We start from the raw sequence: 20,661 nt of genomic DNA on the forward strand, positions 1-20,661 counted from the left end.
GCACATAATTTGTGTTGAACTTATTTTTGCGTGAAATGTGCACTTTAAAAGGAAAACAGTGCAATATGTGTCTGCGGGTTTCTGTCTACAAGATGAGACAAATAAAATCCAGAAATATGCAAAATCTCAAATATCTGCTCACAATTCTGCACTAAATTCTGCACTTCTAAAGCTTCAGCACCATTCAACATGTTTATACCTATGCTCTGCTCCAAATTTTACAGTTTGTAGGTTCACAGTCTGTCTTAAAACAATAGCCAGTCCTTCCTTATAAGCCCTTAAATTAAAGTGATAGGGACTTTTTTTTAAAAATGCATTCAGATGCACATCAAAGCCAATATAAGCAGTGTGGTTGTTTTGTTTTGATGTTTTGTTTTGTTTTTTACCTAAAAAAAGCTACTTTCACTATTTTGAAAGAATGAAGCGTCTTCAGATAATAGTTTTAATTCAATTTTGCAGAAATGTTCATCTGTAGATTTTGGTCCTATCATTCACACTGGGAGCATATTTTGGAATAAAATACTAAAGGGCATTATTACTAGGAGCAACTGTTAAACCATTTTTCTGTCTTCACCTGAAAGCCTTGATAATTGTGGACCTATCCTTTACTCGTGTCAAGTTAATTGTTATGGTAAATGGTCTGCATTTACAAATGTGAACATATTTTATTTTATAGACTAACACAAAGTGGTACGTAATTGTGAAGTGGAAAGAAAAATTATAAATGGTTTTCAATTTTTTATTTTTTACAAATAAATATCTGAAAAGTGTGGCGTGCATTTGTATTTAGCCCACCGAGTCAATACATTTTGTAGAACCAGCTCTTGCTGCAAGAACAGTTGCAAGTCTTATGGGGTATGTCTATACCCACTTTGCATATCTAGACAGTGAAATTTTTGTCCATTTTAGTTCTGAAAATAGCTGAAGCTCAGATTTGATGGAGAGCATCTGAACACCAATTTTTAACTCTTGTCACTGACTCTGTTTGGTTTTCCTGCTGGAAGATGAACCTCCTGCCCAGTCTCAAGTTTTTCCAGGCTTTAACAGGTTTTCTTCTAAGATTGCCCTGTATTTAGCTCTATCCATCTTCCCATCAACTCTGACCAGCTTCCCCTGTCTCTGCTGAAGAAAAGCATCCCCACAACATGATGCTGGCACCATGTTTCACGGTGGGGATGGTGTTTAAGGTGATGTGCAGTGTTAATTTTTAGCCACACATAGTGTTCCGCATTTGGGCGAAAAAGTTAAATTTTGATCTAATCTGACCTGATCCCCCACATGGCTTGTGGAGACGTCTTATGTCTTTCTTTCAACAATGGCTTTGTTCTTGCCACTCTTCCATAAAGGCCAGATCAGTGGAGTGGATGACTAATAGATGTCCAGTGGACAGATTCTCCCACCTGAGCTGTGGATCTCCGCAGCTCTTCCAGAGTTACCCTGGGCCTCTTGGCTGCTTCTCTGGTCAATGCTCTCCTTGCCCGGACTCTCAGTTTAGGTGGAGGCTATGTCTTGATAGGTTTGCAGATGTGCCACACTCTTTCCGTTTTCAGATGATAGAATGTACGGTGCTCCATGAGATGTTTAAAGCTTGGGATGTTTTTTATAACATAGCCCTGCTTTAAACTCCACAACTTCATCCCTGACCTGTATGCTCTGTTCCTTGGACTTCATAATGCTGTTTGTTCACTAATGTTCTCTAAAAAATCTCTGAGGGCTTCACAGAACAGCTGTATTTATATTGAGATTACATCACATACAGGTGGACTCTATTTACTGATTAGGTGACTTCTGAGGACAACTGGTTCCACTGGATGTTAGTTGGTGGTATCAGAGTAAAGGGGACTGAATGCAAATGCACGCCACACTTTTCAGATATTTGTTAAAAGTGTTGAAAAGCATTTATCATTTTCCTTTCACTTCACAATTATGTGCCAATTTGTGTTGGTCTATCACATAAAATCCAGATAAAATACATTTATGTTTATGGTTGTAATGTGACAAATGGGGTATGAATAAGGCGCTGTGCATACAAATAAGAAAAAACAGAAATACAAAATGAAGGCACCATTTTAAAAAAATCCAATGTAGAAAACTAAGTCAGTCTATAAGCTGATTAAGAATGGTTGGTCAGTATATAGTGTCCAATTTTTCCCATTACATTACAGTTGCAGTCATCATTCACTCTGTACACCTAATATTTGGTTAAATGCCCCTCAGCAATGTCAATTTCTGTACATGTCTGCAGCAGGATTCTGTCATTTCAGGTTGACAGGTGATTAACCTAAAGTGGTTCACAGTAAACTATTCTGTATGTTTTGGACTAACCTATGTATAAAAAGTTTTGAGAACCCTTCTCACAAAAGTGGTAACACAGCAGTGTTGTCCACAGTGGACATGATTCAGCGGACAATAATGGTTTTGGTCTTGGTTAAGATCTAGATCCAGCCAGCTAAACACAACACATTTATTATTTACATTTAAATGTAGTCATTTAAGCTTTATTTACTTATTTCAAATTACATCGCTGAAAATCATTGTCATTCAACAAAACCTGTTGGGAGATGATCACACAAATACGTTTAACAGCTTAGTCATTACATATTGATAATGAATTACAGCAAATGATGATTTCTGCTGTACTCCATGATTGATTAAAACTATGTAAATACAGTAATTACATACTTTCAGCCTTGTGAGAACATTTTCAGTTAGATTAAGAAAAGATAACTTCCCTAGGCACATAATTATCCCACAGGTCATCCTAACAGTTAACAGTAAAGGTTCAGATCAAACCACTTTCTTTTCATCATTCATTACAGTCACAAACTCTCTGTAAGTCTTATTTAATTGTTATTAGTTGCTACATTTATTAACTAGCCTTAGTACCATTTGAATCTAAATTTTATCCATCATGGAGAAAAATAAACTACTGCAGACTCAGAAGAACCGAAAGCAATTCAATGCAACAATTCTAAGCAATATTATTAACTTACTTGCTAGATCAATTAATGGCATACTTTTTGTGATACTGCAATAACTAAAGCAGAAAAGGATTCACTGAGAAAACATATTTCATTGTTATTTGAATATCACAGCAAATTATTAACACATTTAACAAAATAAAATGTGCTCGATTAAAAGCAAACAACAAACAAAAACAACAGAAACAAATGAATCCAGGTTGGCTTCGATGTGACCCTTCTGTATAATATCAACCCCACATAGCAGGGAGGGAGAATACTAACGCACATATACATTGTGCATACACGGCCTCATTAAACACTCATCAACTCTCATCTGTGCTCACACATCATTTTTACATACTGAACATACTTCACCTTTACATAACTGATCATAAAACAGCCATTTATGATGAGAAATTACATTTTCTCTGGAATTGTTTGCAACCCATCAACCCAATATGCTGAATGTTAAATCCTTGTAAGCATTTAAGCACCTCTAAATCAATCAAGTATGACACTTTTTTATTGTACAGCAACATACTAGACACCTGGAAAAAAGATTGTTTTTTGTGTAAAAAACAATTATAACTTTTTAACCATACTATAAAAACTTGACTAAAGCAAATGACATTTATAAAACTTTATCACTGTTGCACTCTAGAAATCAGGAAAAGAACTAACAAACAGCCGCCTTTTTAGCCTGATGGGAGCAAGCAATATACTGTATAACTATTTAAAGCAATTTGAACTCAAAGTGCATTTTATATGGTGGGATGGTTCCTAACAGAAACATCACATCATTTTACAGAGGTGTGGTAACTTGATGTTCTGTTTGAAATAACTAATTTGCTATTTATATGAATTAATGGTTATGGTATGGTTAGTTGCATCAACCTTGTCATCACAAACTTTTTGATGACTACAGTGAATAAAATAGCATGAATGCCTATTCATTATGATAATTACAACAGCACAGTGGATTTTTAAATAAGCTGGTCCTTGTAGTCATGGGAAACAACTGAATTTGCTGTCGTTTTGTTCACTAAAATTATGTAACATTCATAACATTCTGTTCTTGTTAGAAAAAAAAGGAGATGGCAAATCCATCTTGACTGGCTCAGAGGAAGGAGCCATCAGGCACTCTGCTGACATGTAAAAAAGATGAGGAAACAGGAAATACTAAGACACTTTACATTGAAATTTCTCTATGGAAAACATGGCAATGCCGTGATCCTTAATTATTTAACCATTTTCTTAGAGTTACTGTTCGGATCAAATTATTGCCTTCACAAAGAGATTTTAGATACATTTTATATTCCTGGTTTTGTTGCATTTTCTATCAGTAATCTTCAGGTTGGGCTGCCCCCGTTTTAAACCCATGTTATCCTTTGTGTTTTCCCTTCATCTCCCATCATTCAAGACTAGCTCACTCTCAAGCCCTTGCCCTTTAGAGAGGCTGATCATTGTTTTCAACTTCACCACAAATACCCCAGTTTCACTGAACCAGTTCAAGGGCTGGTTTGGAGCCAGTGCTTACTTTAGAACCAGTTCTTTGTTGTTTGATAGGAAAAATGACTCTGGCCCAGGGAAAATAGTTCCAAAGTAGTGCCTATTCTTTGCTGCTTTGGAACCAAGAACTGACTTTGTCAGAGAATAGAAGTAGGGTCATTGTGACAGACAGGACCAAGTAAATCTCTGTTGTGATAGTGAAATCAGATGTATCCTTTATTAGGTATGTAAAATGGCAGTGTGATTGATATCAGTGCAGCTGATGCTCGCTAATACATAAATAAAATCTAATAAAAGCTAATATTACCATTGTAAGTTCAGTTTGTAAAGAGACATAATAATGTGCTTGTTGTTGTGCTTAGCGTAGGGCGTTAGTGTTGCTATGGAAGCAGTGAAATATACAGTGCTGTAAGGACGTGGTTCTACAGTGGCTCTCTAGCCTGTGGGTAAGCAAAGTGGTCCTTCACAGGTTCACAAATTGAACCGGTTCTGAACTGGCTCTAGCATCAGTTCAAAACTAACACTAAGTTTGTGTTGGATGAAAAGGAGTGAAAGAGAAAGACCGATTAGTGGAGACATTCCTTCAGTATGATAAACACCAGCTCCTGACAAGTAAAGATCATCATGGGTTTGGAATTATGGGTTATTTCTGTTGCCTATAAATGCAGAGTTGAAGGGTCACAGCCAGGAGTCAGCTTACAGTTTGGAACGAAGGGGCTTCAAGTACTTGTGAAAGGATTCATGGACCTGAAGAGAAAAAAAAAAAAGAATTTGTCACTATATACATAAATTTTAAATTAACTCTCTTTAACGTGACAACAAATCATTTTTTTCTACTTGTGCTGTGAAAATATTTGTGACCCTAACTGACCTCAGTGGCGTTAAGGGGTGAGCGGCGAGCCCATTCAAACATGTTCTCATAAACATTTCCGTCATATCGCCCGAGAACTGAATTCAGCTTCTTGTCATGGAAGTCGAAGGCATCCACCAGTGGCACAGCATTGGGCCTCAACTGAGAGAGCAGTTCCTTGATACGAACAGAAATCTGTAGCACCTGGGGAACAGTCAGGAGCCCAGCCTGGGAGGGGGGGGTGGGGGAAGAAAAAAAAAAGAAAAGATTAATACATGGTTTTTCCTGTGTCTGGGGTAAAACACATAAACACACTCAATCAATGTGGAAACAGGTAATGGAGAGTATGTTGTCCTTAGTAAACTAAGTTTTCACAGCAAGCATGGGACTGTCGGACCTTATTTTTAAATTGACCCACAAGTGAAATACAAGCCCATTATTTTGCTTTGAGAACATTTTTCATGTGGACAGACCGTGAAACAAACAAAAATAAAGGTGTGCAGAATGTGCAAATAAGTTTGTACAACTCTGCAACTAGATTAAACAGTGACAGTAAAATAGTAAACGAGTTGTATTCTACATGTTGTATCTTTTCTGACCTGCAGAAAGTCCCCGGAGTTCTCTGTGATGCCATGCAGGGCATAAAGCAGAGCCAGAGTAGACAGCACTGAGTGTACTGCTGTGTCACCGATCTCTCCCAGCTTGTCAGTAAAGAGCTTCACAACAACGTAGTGACAGTGGGCCTGGAGACAACAGGACGACATTTAAATGTGTAAAATAATCTACTTAATATTACAAAAAACATTTTAAATTAAAAAAAGAATTTAAATAGGTAAATAATGCATAATATACAACCTTTCTGTTTACACACAGAATGTTGTAAGGTTGAAGGTTTGGAATATTTAGCAGTAACAATCAAGTAAATGTCAATAACACCTTTACAGAGTAAAGTAATAAAATGTGAGCTGTAAGATATTCACGTAGTGATAATATGATATAAAGATAATTTCAGACATTTTGTCAACATATTTCTGGCCTTTGAAAAATATTCAAAAGCTCCCTGAGAAGCGGTCGCCATGCTTTTAACAGAACCAGTACACCAACTCACTATTCATTTAAAATTCAATTCATATTCACACACGCACACACATACATAACTGAACTTACATCAGAGGCTCTGACCAAATCGATCGCACTGTTGTTCCAGGCATCCTCCTGGCTTTTCCTGCGCTGCAGCTCCTGCTGGATGCTCTTAGCTGCCAGCTCTACTAGACTACAAAAACACATTAATCAAATATATCATTATTATAAACAACAGCTCCTATGGAATAAGACTGTCTTTTAGCAAACTGGTAATTAATCAGACACCATATCATGTCATACAGATAAAAGGACATTGGGAGTCAGGGTGATTAAGTTTGACCTGAGACACCAGGCTATGTCTCAAACTTTTCTCTGTATACATGGACATTTTAAGCACTTAACAGATGCCCGTATTGTATGCAATATAGACTGAACGCAACATTTGAATAGTCTAAATATAACAAAACCATCCTATCACATGTAGCTACTACATTATAAGATGTTAAAAGAATACATAATTAAACCAGAGATTAAAATACAGTCCACATTACAAATAGGTACATAATTTCCCCCCCAATGCTCTTATCTCTTACATGGCAGCTCTTAGTTTGTAGACATCCACCAGACTAGCTAGGTCATTAATGTCAACCACAGTTGGTCTGGCAGCAACAGGCTGCGGTTGGACCCTACGATGGTCTCCTTCATTCAGGTATGACACAATGCCACTCAGCCGCTGACCTTCCCTGGCCTGTCGGTAGCTCTTCACCAGATATCTGCATAGAAAAGGTGAAAAAGATATTGATGCATGGCATATTTGTGTTTACAGTCATAAAGGTCAGCTGAACCCTTTCTGGGGGCTGCTGTTAAGAAACAAGTGGTATCTTTGTAATTTTCAGTTCTATTCTGGTTTGTAATCCTTTTCATTAAAACCATATCAAACTCTGGGTTTATAGATCCATCTATTCCTTCATTCTCATTTACATAGCCTATGGACATTTTGAGTGTGTTTCCCATTTATGTACAAGCTCTTTGACCCTCTTTACCCTTGGTTTCTTGGGGAAATTGATCACAAATGGACAGTCTTTAAAACTACTGTAAACAACCATCAAGATGGATTGTAATTCGATCACTCAAACCACTTGCTGAGGTGACATGATGCATCTGGCCACATAGCATTTGTAGTATAAATGCTTTTGCATTTTTGATGCGTCTTTGACAGGTCTGTAACTTCATGAGTGCAGAAAGTAGAGGTTTGTTTCGAGAGGGTGTGACAGACTGTAAGAGTACTGGTGCTAAACTTGGTACTAAAATCATAACAGCTGTCATTTGTAGTCATAAAAAGTGAGCCATGTTTGTTTGCTGTGGGAGGGGTGTGGGCGTGTTGCCTGCATTTGTAGAATGATATGGCTGCTGTGTGGGCGCATGTTATTTCTGCATGTGCCTATGTCCTGGTCTCATTCTATTTAAGTGTGGAACAAAAACAATGGTTGTAGAAAAGCAAATTCTTTTGTGTGTGCACTAGTATGAGCACTGCAGTTTTAGTACCTGTATTAACTGAAGGAATTAAGAAATACATTTTTGGTAAAGTTTCACAATTCAAAGCAAAAGCAACATGTTAACCCACCCTGGTGTATGAGCACTTTGCTAACACAAGAAAAAGAACAACTGTATATGTACTGGGTGTCTGGTTCACAGGTGGGTGGAGAGCTTGGCAGGTCCGTGTTAGGTGTCACATATTTCTGAGTAAAGAGTTACCTTGCAGTCTGCAGCATCATGACTGTATTTTCTCCCTCATAGGTGCAGGTAGGGGTGAACTCGACATAAAGGTCAGGCAAGGCACTGCTGCGAGAATAGCCGTGGCCACCACAGGACATACGGCACACCTCTATGCCACCATTGACTGCCCATGTAGTGAAGGCCTTTAGACCCGCGGACAGGGCATGGAGCTAGAGATGGGAGGGCAAAGAATATGAACATACCTTCTAAAGATTGTGATGGAAAATTTTTAATCTATAATACTAGATGCACTTAAATGAGCTACACATAGTTAATTTTCATTTCCACTGTATGTACCAGTATTTCATTAAGTTAGCATAAAAACTATTTAACATCACTCAGCAACTAAAACATCTGGTACAGATGAGAGGGAGTTGGGGCAGAATATTAATGCAGCACTTTGTAATACAGTTTAATTCAGCAAAACCACTAACTGAATTCAACAACATAAAATTTGACAAACATAAGTGAATTAACACCTCTGACAGTGGTAAAAACAGTTGTACAAAACCTAATTAGACTTTACAGGTGTACTAAAAAAGCACATATAATAGATTACACATTTAATCTGATTGCAAATTATTTAGAGGTTGCAGCTGGTAACTGACAAAATGCTGGAAGCAACCAGAGACAAGTGTAATCTGTCAAAAATAGCTGGTCAACCAGATTGTGTCAGGTTTCATACAGAGTAAATGAATGAGGCAATGAATATGCCTCATTCTCAGTCACTCTGCCATCATTAAGCTTATATCACTTACTACACTTGTACTTGAGGGTCAATACCTCAGGCAGTTCATTGAAGTCCCCATGGTTGATGTCTTCACTGATGCGGTGGTAAGTCTCACTGATATACTGGCCAACAAACTGGAAAGCATAGGCCATAGCCAGCAGAGGAAAAAGCTTGTACTGCTGTGTCTGGTAGTCGAGGATCTGGGGCTCTGGCTCGCTAAAGGACAGGAACATAGTTTGGGGTTTTCTCAAAGAAGCTTGTGTTCCATGAAGATGTGTTAAGAGAGCAAGTCATCACAAATCAGTTCAGCAAGAGTTCTGCCACTTGCTGTTGCCATTTCCAACATTGACCAGAAAGGCTGTCATGAGTATCACATGATAAAAGTTTTTAATAATTTACCAATAATAGTGTTGTAAATCTAATTCAACATACATCTTTTGAAGTCTACTTTATATCATATAGCCTATCACCTCCACATATTTACAAGTCAACCATTCGATTGAATAAAGTAATTGTTTTTCTTGTTACTGTCATTTCTAAACATTTCCTCCTAGAAGCATGTGCACCCTGGAAAAAAGAAGGTAAATTCCCAGTGCTAAACAAACACTTCACTTGCAATGTGTCAGAGTAATGCACAATTTGTGTAGCTATTTTATTTTATTTTTTTTACAGACTGACCCAGGACGAATTTCAGACTGGCGACGAACAGCACTGTAGCGGATCGCAATGGTGCAAGACTTGGCGAGGGTCTGAGCGGACACACCAACGATCATGGAGCGGATGAACACCATGGTACCATAGGTCAGTTTGGAACTTGGTGGCTTCACATAGGTTCCATCTGGCTCCACCTAGTGGACAGAGTCGTGAGTGCGGATGCTTCAGGGATATATTAAATATGTATTTAAATGTGTATTTAAAACACTGTATACACGCCTTTACTTACTCCTCAAGAAAATTCTCTTATAAATTCCTACAATATTGTCTCAGTGACATCAGTATAGGACAAATAAAGCACTAATGTATGTGTAATAACAAATAGTACCGCTGTTTCTTCAGATAACTAGCAATATCTAAAAAACATAAGCAGTGTCTTATACTCAAGAGACCTCAGTAAAAGTATTGCTGCATCTATTCGAATAATGACAGATCACCTTAGCGTATTTCATCAGCATGTTCTCCCGTGGGATTCGTACGTTATCAAGTTTCAGGAAGCCATTGTCAACTTCATTAAAGCCAAACTTGGGGCCAATATCTCCAACCACAATACCTAATTATGACAGAGGCACATACAGCAGAAGTGAAAAGGAGGCAAGGAAGACAAACGAGGCCTGAGAGCAATCAAAAATAGTGGTTACCTGGCAGCGGGATGTGTGTGTTCGTGTCACGGATGGGCACGATGAAAGCATGCAGGCCATGGAAGTTCCCCTGAGTATATAGCTGGGCTAGAACTATGGCATGGTTTGAGGTCTTACCAACTACAAAAAGAGAGATTGAAGGCGGTTGACATGTTTGTTTAAAATGTCAATCAGGGTTTTAAGAAGAAAAACAAGATAATTAAATTCTATACTCTTTCCAGGCTGCAAATTAACTGTTTGTCCAGTCACATAAAAGTGTTAATGCACTTACGTCCTCCCGGCCACCATTTAATGGAACTGACTGTTGGAGAATTCAAGACAAACTCCTGTGTGGCTGGGTCATATGTGGCAGTGGTCTCTAACCCTCTGAGGTGCGTGCCTAGAGAAAAATTATGTAAGTATTTTTGTCAGCCACCAATTGTGCAAGTTCTCCCGCTTAAAATGATGACAGAGGTCTGTAATTTTCATCATAGGTACACTTCAACTGTGAGAGACAGCGGAAAAAATAAAAAAATCCAGGAAATCACATTGTATTGTGTTTTTAAAGAATTTATTTATAAATTCCTGCAGAAAAAAAGTATTTGGTCACCTACAAACAAGCAAGATTTCTGGCTCTCACGAACCTGTAACTTCTTCTTTAAGAAGCTCTTCTGTCCTCCACTCCTTACCTGTATTAATGGCACCTGTTTGAACTCGTTATCTGTATAAAAGATAACTGACCACAGCCTCAAAGAGTCAGACTCCAAAATCCACCATGGCCAAGAACAAAAAGCTGTTGAAGGACACCAGGAGCTTGGTGTGAATAAATCAACTGTGGGAGCAATTATTAGAAAATGGAAAACATACAAGGTCATTAATAATCTCCCTCGATCTGGGGCTCCACGCAAGATCTCATCCTGTGGGGTAAAACTGATCATGAGAACTGTGAGCAAAAATCCCAGAACTACCCGAGAGAGAGAGCTGGCACTAAAGTAACAAAGGTTACCATCAGTAACACACTACGCCGCCAGGGAATCAAATCCTGCAGTGCCAGACGTGTCCCCCTGCTTAAGCCAGCACATGTCCAGGCCCATCTAAAGTTCGCCTGTGACCATGTGGATGATCCAGAGGAGGATTGGGAGAATGTCATGTGGTCAGATGAGACCGAAACAGAAATTTTTGGTAACAACTAAACTTGTCTTGTTTGGAGGAAGAAGAATGCTGAGTTGCATCCCAAGAACATACCCACTGTGAAGCATGGGGGTGGAAACCTCATGCATTGGGGCTGTTTTTCTGCAAAGGGGACAGGACGACTGATCCGTGTTCAGGAAAGAAAGAATGGGGCCATGTATCGCGAGGATTTGAGCAAAAACCTCCTTCCATCAGCGAGAGCATTGAAGAGATGTGGCTGGGTCTTCCAGCATGACAATGATCCCAAACACACCACCCAGGAAACGAAGGAGTGGCTCCGTAAAAAGCATTTCAATGTCCTGGAGTGGCCTAGCCAGTCTCCAGACCTCAAGCCTATAGAAAAATCTGTGGAGGGAGTTAAAATCCCCTGTTGCCCTGCAACAGCCCCAAAACATCACTGCTTTAGAGGAGATCTGCATGGAAGAATGGGCCAAAATACATACTACAGTGTGTGAAAACCTAGAGGAAAAGTTTGACCTGATGTCCTTCGACAGCTTTTTGGTCTTGGCCATGGTGGATTTTGGAGTCTGACTGTTTGAGGCTGTGGTCAGTTGTCTTTTATACAGATAACGAGTTCAAACAGGTGCCATTAATACAGGTAACGAGTGGAGAACAGAAGAGCTTCTCAATAAGTTACAGGTTTGTGAGAGACAGAAATCTTGCTTGTTTGTAGGTGATCAAATACTTATTTTACGCAGGAATTTATAAATAAATTCTTTAAAAATCCTACAATGTGATTTCTTGGATTTTTTTTTTCCGCATTCTGTCTCTCACAGTTGAAGTGTACCTATGATGAAAATTACAGACCTCTGTCATCACTTTAAGTCGGAGAACTTGCACAATCGGTGGCTGACTAAATACTTTGCAGGTACAGTATAAAGGTGAAAGAAAAAATTAATGAAATGGGAGTGAAATATTAAGAAATGTATCAGTCAAGTATCACTGTTTGTATTATTAACCACCACAAGAGTAACTACCAACATTAAAGTGACAAACATGCTTAATAAATCAAGCATACAAAATTTAACAATAGCTTAGCATTAATGATACAAACAAAAAACAAAAATAAAAAATTAAACAGACAGTATAATGGATATGAAACACATTAGGGCCTTCAGAGTCTCAAATTTTATAATGTAAATAGAGTTTTGTACTAATTTTAGTAAAATGGATGAAGGCACTTCAAACAAAAAGGGATAAAATGTCACATCATGTAGGTGTCTGACAGATCTAATAAAATATTCAACAATCACATGTCAATGATTTAATTCCTGCTACTTGTGTTGCATGCCATTTTTCTGGCTTTGCGTCAAAGACAAACAAAACAGGTCCGATGTTAGGTTTTCAGATTTGTAATTTTTCAAGTTTTAAGTCTTATCTATTGAAAGTAGAATGTGTTATCTTATTGGTCTGCAACCCAAAGACAGATCCCAACCCAACAAATATAAATCTCAACCCCCTGGGGGCAAACTAGGTCTTACCTTATAGTTTTAGCCACCTTTTATCTTGTTTTTTTTTTAAAGTGACACAAAATAAACAAATTAAACCATAAAGTATTTGACAATTACAGTAAAGGTTGCCGTTTTTTGACATGTGTTGCTGCCATCAAATTCAAAACTAGCTAATATTTTCCATGAAATGGTAAAATTTCTTAGTTTCAACATCTGTTGTTTATGTTCTATTGTAAATAAAGTATGGATTGATGAGATTTGCATTGTCCCAACATTTTTTGAATTGGGGTTGTAAACCAATAAAGGAGGCCGTCACTGATTTTGAACTTGCTACTTATGGTTTTAGTTTGGGTAGTACATGTACATAAATGCCACTAAACATCTAAATGACATCCCTATATTAAAGATTTCCCTCTACTTTTACCTAAAAAATGCCTCCAGATGACATTACTTGAAGGAACCTTCAGTTCAGATTATGTCATCTTGTTGCTCAAACTATGGAGTTTGAAATCAAGGTCAACCTGCTGTTCCACAGCTCACCCAGATGACATTATCTGAACTCCAAATGATGAAAAACTCCTCCGGGTGATGTCATCTGGAGAAGTTTTTCAGCTAGAATTGGACAAATATTTTAATATTATAGGGAATATTATAGGGAAGTCAGAGGGAAGTTTAAAAGAATTAATGAACATTTACACCCTAAAGTAAAGCCCTAGAAAGCACGTGGAAATGTGGTGAAGGCGGCCTTTAATATTTATATAAACCACTATGACTATGGTAAAAAATTTAGCACCGGCCTACTTTTGCAGATAAAGGTTATCTAAAAATATCTATAAAGTGCACAGGTTTGAGGTCTTTTGGTAGTGCCAATGAATGAAAGCTAGCGTCCCGGTTTTATTTTCATCTTAAACACAACACCTGATATTTGGGACTACTATATTTTGTTTTACCGTGGCCCATTTCAGTCTGAGCATAGGTGCCGATGATCTCTAGGTTCCAGGCAGGCATGAAGAAACGGTCCATTTGCTCTGGGGTGGCCTGGTTAAGCAGTGTGGGCAGGAACATTCCCAGATGTAGATCCAAGGGCTCTGGCCTGTTTGGGTGCACACAGCTAGGCCATGCAGGACAGGGACACACGGAAAAGAAGAGGTGGCAATGTGGAAAGGGCAAAAAGGGACCAGTGTAGAGAGTAATGAAAGTTTGATGGAAAGTGCAAGTGCCCGTGTAAGTGCAGATGAATGAAAATGTTGCAAATTATTTATAAAAACCAACAAGAGGGATTATAAGTAACAATTGATGGAAATGATGAAGAAAAAGACGGAAGTGACAAAGACAAATTATAACAGCTTGTGAGCATATCATGCACAATGAAACGACCAATTTGATCACAAAATTTGGCTTGATACTGCATTTGTTTTAATTTGCTAATCATAGCTTCATCATTAAAGCTGACCAATTCCAATATGAACAATGCTTCTGTAATAGTTAGACACTGCTGGTGGTGTTAACCATCAGCTGATCAAATCAAAGCATAAAGACTCAGTACAAAACAAACTCCTAAATTAGCTGCTTCTTGTATGTCTTTACACCAAGTTGTCACATTTTAATTTCTTGTTTTTCATTATTTGGATGTGTAACTACTCTGAACAAAGTTTTACAAATCTTTGAAAGCCAACAAAATGTTTTGTGAACTAAGAGAATAATGAGTAGGTAATTTTGTGTGATGCTTTCTGAGATTATTGAAAGTAACTTAGTTGGAGGTCTAAAAAAGGGGCTGAGGGGACCTTAGGAAGTGACACCAATGATACTTAAAGGTCTATTTCCCAGAGTAGGCCTAAACCTGTCACAACACAGGTGAATAAAATGTTAAATAAATGCAGAACATTTTGTTCCAAACTCATTGTAACGTTGCACAGATGAAGTTCATAAAAACATTCTCTTGGCTTTGTTACAGAGAGGCAACAAACAATTGGTGGCCTAAATTCTCTCACCACAGATTTGTTAGCCTCTCAGATTACAAAGAGACATTCAGAAGCTTGAGCTCAGTCTCATTATTGGGTCCAACACCACATACTTCTGCAGTGCATGATGCGGCTTGTTCAGGGCAGTTTGGGTTTCCAGACTGCAATGTAACACCTTCACCATTTCTGGTCAATAAAGTATATTACTGATTACAATTAATTATGCTTTTTTTTCAAAAGATGAAAATTAATCAAGCAATCAAAATGCACAAAAACTCTTTCATCATTACACCAAGAGGGAATCATTGGAGTGAGCAGGAAAGCAGTTGAACTAACAATGGTTGATTGGAATGTGTTTTGGAACTAATGGGCCAAAACTAATTTGATTTTAATATTCTGTACACTAAGTGTAAAAATGCAGGTCACAATCCCTAATGTAGTATTGTTAAGGTACAACATGTACTACACCTACAATAAGGCATAATGGACATGGATATGTATCAACGGGACACACATGCAACTACTTTGATCATGATCTGTCAAACACATACAAGAAATAACCAGAACTAATCCGGGTACTAGTATTTTCCAAACCAACTAAAATTAGCATTTTTTCCTGCTTAATATATAACTGAAACACAAATGTCAATTTGTGTTCACAAAGGGGAAAATACACCCTCATACATTGATAGGATGGTGTAAAAAAATAATAAATTCCTGGAGCTCCAGGGCAATCTGTGTCAATTCTGCATCTGAGGGCCTTAAACAACAATCAGATAAAAAACAGCCATGTTCAGAACTGACCGTGACCTAGCTCAGTTTGGGCATATGTGCCCACAACCTGGTAGGAGTTTGCCAGAGGTAACCATTTCCTGGACTGCTGAGGATCACACAGGTTGTAGAGAGTTGGGGTGAACATGCTAAAGTGTAGCCCCATGGCCTCATGGTGGTTGCCTTGAACCATACTAGGTCATGGGAAAGCAAATGATAGACAAATTACATTCAGAAATGCTGTTATGTAAACCTTGTGTAACTGATGTATTTGCTGACTCGTTAAGAGTTTAGACGACCACAAGGACAATTTGATTCTGACGGCTAAAGATCATCTTTATCTCCTGCATACAACTTAGTTTGACATGCCACTAAAGATAAAAAGTTAACATACAACAGAAGCAGAGTACTTTGTCATTTGGACTGGACTGACCGCATATGGTATTTTGTGCCTTTTAAGGCTTCTTTCTAGGAACTCATGACTAATGAAGTAGGTTTTACACTAACAATACATTCTACAAACATTCACTCTTTCACAGCACAGGTAGTATTAAACTTTGAAAACCACACTGCATAAACAAACAGTCTGAGCAAACTTTGAGCAAATAAACAAAACTGCTTATACTATAAAGCTAAGAAAGCACTTTAGAAACAACACATGTAGCCCAAGTAACACTCTACTGTATCATACAGCTTAACTGATATTGTTAAATAAATGTCCACAGTTCATAGAGGTAGGATTTCCTAAAGGTTTATCTATCATATGAAACAACTGATGAAAGCTTCATACCCTCTGACACACCAGTAATCTTATGTTGAACTTTGCTCCAACTGACTTTGTTCGCTTCGAATCCAGTAACTTATTTTCCTCAAAGACCCATTTAACATTATTTTTCATTCATCTGTTCTTCTAATTTATATATATCTAAACCTTGATACGGAAAACAGTGGAACTTCCCCTCCTCTGGTTGTGGAATAGACCTGATCGCAATTAAAAATACAACCACACAAATCACAAAATCAGCGCATCTTATCTGACAGCTGCTATAAAGTAGGATCAGGGTGTAGATAACATTACATTCGAACCCCTGTATCACATTTGTTCATTTAGGAGCCAAAGCTTTTTCATGACTGTACCTTGTCTGACAGAGGATACTGGAGTTGTATATTAAAATGGAATACTTGTTGTGGAATAATGTAGTTAATTATTATTACAAAAGTGTATTCATCAGTACACATTTGTATAAGAAGTTTAGTTTTTTGCTAAATATACTGTATGTGTAAAAATCAATGTTTCATTGTCAATTTATTACTAATAAATCTAAAACAAATGTGAGCCTGAATAATGGCAAATGACCCACAATACACAAACAACTTCTTCATACTTGTGTGGATAAGTCACTAAGATTCATCCTTACCTAAATATGACAGAGCTACTATTGAAATATCTTTTTTGCACTTCAAAACATCAAATGCACATCTGACAGTGTGTCACATGTCAAATACTTGTCACATACTTCTTATAACAGTAGATCTCCTCTGGGTCTGCAATGCCATACTCTCTGAGCTTCAGGATCATGTGGGCACTTTTTCTAACTGCCTGGTCGTAGCGTTCACTGCGGGAGAGGAAGTTTGGGTCCTCCTCTTGGAATTCTTGGTCACTGAGAACCAGAGACTCTGCAGGGGATAAAGGAAATTAAATTAAATCAGAATCAGAATAAATATATTTTAGTCACCTGCAGTAAGTATTGTCAAACATTATTTCTTATGTTAGGTTAATCTGGACATTTGCAAAAGACCTAAAACTTTGTTAGCAAACATAAAAACATGTACTAACATCTGTTTAGATCAACAGTTGAAAATACACATTAAGAAAGTGAGTACATAGGTCATGGGAAAAGTGAAAGATAACTTTATTGCCTTTGGGATTAATAAATTTATCTTTCACGTTTCCAGCAACTTATGTACTCACTGTGTAAATTAATATTAGGCCATTAGTTTAGATTACCAGCTGCTTGTGGTTCAATGTCTGCCAACATTCAAGAAAAACATATACTATAAAAGTATATATTATATAATTTTAACACATTACCAAATGTTTAATTTAAAACTGTTTGTCTAAACACACAGAATCAGCCAATATCTGAGTCAATTGCAGATAAATTCCCATGATTTGACATCGATCTTCCACAGGCTAGCAGCAGAGGAGAGTTGTTTTTAGACAGTTCCCATTGAAATCGACATGCAGTATGATTTGCGGCCCTTTCCTGCGAAGCTGCGTTTTGCCTGAAGACCATAAAACAATCGCGAAGGCTGCAGTTCAGGAGAAACACATCGTTAGCTACGTAGCGACCGCAGACAGCTGCTAAGTAAACGTTAGCATCTCAATAGCTAGCAGCCGACAGATAAAAGCATTGTTGTTGCCAGACACCTTTCTCATTTTTTTTAATGAAAATGTATTCTGTCATCACATTAAGTGCAGATGTCGGCAGCAACTCATATCGAAATTGGGAAATTACAAACTCACCTATTTCTCGTCTTCTCTTGGTCTTTTGTGGGCCCCCATCCAATATGTTGGTCAGTTTCTCCACGTCAAAAGTGGCGTTTTGCCGCTCTTTCACAATATCAGGATTCATTATTCTGTATCTGCTGAAAACGACTTATACTGACAAAAAGTATCACTACGAACATACGACATAAGCTCCTTCCAACTGGAGGGGGTCTTTCTGAAACGGCCTCCTAATCCTACTGGAGCAGCCGCAGAGAGGTGAGCAGAGGCGGAGACCAACAGGTCATGTGACCTCCACCCCGGTAGTAGCCGGTCTTCCTCATCGCTTCATGCTTCAGTCACATTATTCTCATGTTTTTATTGCTTTACTTGTAAACCACGATGCTTGCAGCAGCTGCGATTTTTCATTTTCCCTGGGAAGTAAACTCAGGAGCAGTGCAAGAAGGAGAATCAGTGAGAACATTTGGCAGGTGGGTTCAATGTTACTCTCTTTATAAATGAGCAGTCTTATTTATGAGATTGAAAACATACAGTAGTGGACATGTAATCAAATTTTTCTTACATTTTGATTTGGTCTACTCTGCATGGAGAAAAGGCAGCGGGATGACCTTTTTTCTGTGTGCTCAACTAGAATAAAGATGTTAGAGATCTGAGGCTGCACAATAATCAGATTTCAGTGTTCTTGTTTGATACATTTAAAAGGCACTTTGAACTAGAACTGGTCTGAATGCAGAATAATTATGTTGCCTTTCCTACAAAATGTCAGCATAAGTGTTTTACTGTACTCCAGTTAATGTGCTGATATTTTATATTGGAGTGCAGTATTAAAATGTTTTAATTTTTAAATAGACTAGAAAACAATTGTTTTGTTTTTCAGTGTGGTAAATGGGTCAGTACATTTAAACACTAAAACTCTGCAGGGATCACATAACACTGCTAGTATGACTACTCTAAGTAATGAAATACTAAACACAACATTTCACAATACTATTAATGAAAAAAAAGATTAAACTGTGTGCTGACCTTATAAACATTTTTAAAATTTATTGAATTTTCCAGGCTTGTCTGCTATCAACCTGCAGAGTCCAGGGCTACTCTGTCTGCTCAGCATGCATCAAAAGAGCACAGTGTGATCGTACACACATTGTTCGTGGAGCCCTTTAATCCAATAATTGGGGCCCAGTACATTGTTTTGGGTGAGATAGAAACTTCTGAGGGTAAGGAAAGACTTTCTGGTTTGTTATGACTGTGGTGTATTAAAGCATCTGTTAGGATTTCCTTGGTTATAGCAAACCAAGAAAATATGACAATATTATTCATATAAAATAATATTATATTACTGCCAAAGTTGCAGCAATTTGCCTAAACAACACTGTATATCGCTTATGCACAAAAATGTTATGGGACACCAATATGTAGAGACTTAATTCACCCCTATCGAAATCAGTGGAAGCATATTACTATAGCTATCTGATGTTTTATTTTTTGGGGAACTAGTTATAGTCATAAAACGTTTTGTTTTTAATACACCATACATCAGACTGAAAGACCAATTTGAAACAGAATATGGAAATTATTTACATCCAAAACTTTGCCTCACTTTGTATCTTCTTGTCTTACAGAGGTTGGTGTCACGGTCCGTGCTCGTGTGCTAAACTGTGTCGATGGTGTAAACATTGCTCTTCTACAGAAAGCCATCAATGAGCAGAGGAGCTTCTTCAGGCAAAGGGAGTGCAAACAGGTTGATGCTGCACACCCTGCAGGTGCAACATGATCATGGCCTTCATTCATCAAGTGACCCAATGTTTTCACTGACTTTCAGATGTACAGCACTGGCTCCTAATTTGTTACCACTGGAGTACTGTTGTCTGAGCTCAAGTGAATAGTAAAAGTTAAAGACAAGACAGGGTTTACTTCAATCAGTTTCAAACTCTTCTTCTGACTCCCACTTAAAGAGGAGTTGCTATTTGACAGTTAAACCCCCAAATGAATGGATCACCTGGATAGCCAAATGGTTAGACTGTCCCGAGCTTGAGCCTGGCTGGGAACCTATGCTACTAGTCAATCCACCCATTAAGCGGAAGACAGAAAATGTGCCACCCATCTTTAATATCTATCATAGACAACTAAGTACATGTGTTTTTTGGACTGCCAAAACAATTAGCATGTTGTGAATTTGACATTTTTCATTATTTTCAGATATTTGAGATACCAATTGCCAAATGATGTTAATAAAAAAAAATTCAGCCCCCAGCACGCTTGAAAATTAGAATACTTTCTAAACAATATTTTTTCCATATAGATTTCTTGAAATGTAAAGAAGTGAAGCTATCAAGTATCTTGAAAGAAAAAAGCTACATTTGATACCAGTTAAGAAGCACACCATCTTTAAACTGACATATTTGTGGTGGTAGAAGTCATCCAATTTTTATTCTTCAACATTCTTGAAAGTATTAGAGTATAAAAACATCTGTACCTGCTTGTGTTTTATGTAAAAAATAAATAAATAATCCGGAAAAAAGAGACAGAGTCT

The 20,661-nt window shown here is 37.8% G+C and overlaps 2 protein-coding genes across 3 annotated transcripts; one reads left to right on the plus strand and one right to left on the minus strand.

The window, feature by feature from the left end:
- Positions 1 to 2,482: 2,482 nt before the first annotated feature.
- acox1 (acyl-CoA oxidase 1, palmitoyl) lies at positions 2,483 to 18,287 on the minus strand. Of its 2 annotated transcripts, none has more exons than XM_067497601.1 (14): positions 18,147 to 18,287; positions 17,137 to 17,296; positions 13,838 to 13,998; positions 10,538 to 10,645; positions 10,267 to 10,386; positions 10,063 to 10,178; positions 9,590 to 9,759; positions 8,965 to 9,127; positions 8,161 to 8,351; positions 6,999 to 7,178; positions 6,490 to 6,595; positions 5,922 to 6,065; positions 5,344 to 5,550; positions 2,483 to 5,219 (listed from the first exon to the last, which is right to left on the minus strand). In XM_067497601.1, exons 1-14 carry the CDS (start codon positions 18,253 to 18,255, stop codon positions 5,169 to 5,171), a joined length of 1,986 nt encoding a protein of 661 aa, XP_067353702.1. In that variant the 5' UTR covers positions 18,256 to 18,287; the 3' UTR covers positions 2,483 to 5,168. The 2 variants fall into 2 exon arrangements, with proteins under 2 accessions (XP_067353702.1, XP_067353703.1); XM_067497602.1 differs by lacking the exon at positions 13,838 to 13,998 and adding an exon at positions 15,653 to 15,813.
- A 172-nt stretch (positions 18,288 to 18,459) lies between these two features.
- On the plus strand, positions 18,460 to 20,659 carry ten1 (TEN1 subunit of CST complex). The gene is made up of 3 exons (XM_067497603.1): positions 18,460 to 18,598; positions 19,188 to 19,345; positions 19,751 to 20,659. The coding sequence occupies exons 1-3, from the start codon at positions 18,510 to 18,512 to the stop codon at positions 19,900 to 19,902; spliced, it is 399 nt and encodes a 132-aa protein (XP_067353704.1). The 5' UTR covers positions 18,460 to 18,509; the 3' UTR covers positions 19,903 to 20,659.
- Positions 20,660 to 20,661: the final 2 nt, after the last annotated feature.

Source organism: Channa argus, chromosome 3, assembly GCF_033026475.1.
Source record: "Channa argus isolate prfri chromosome 3, Channa argus male v1.0, whole genome shotgun sequence".
NCBI classification, from domain to species: domain Eukaryota; kingdom Metazoa; phylum Chordata; class Actinopteri; order Anabantiformes; family Channidae; genus Channa; species Channa argus.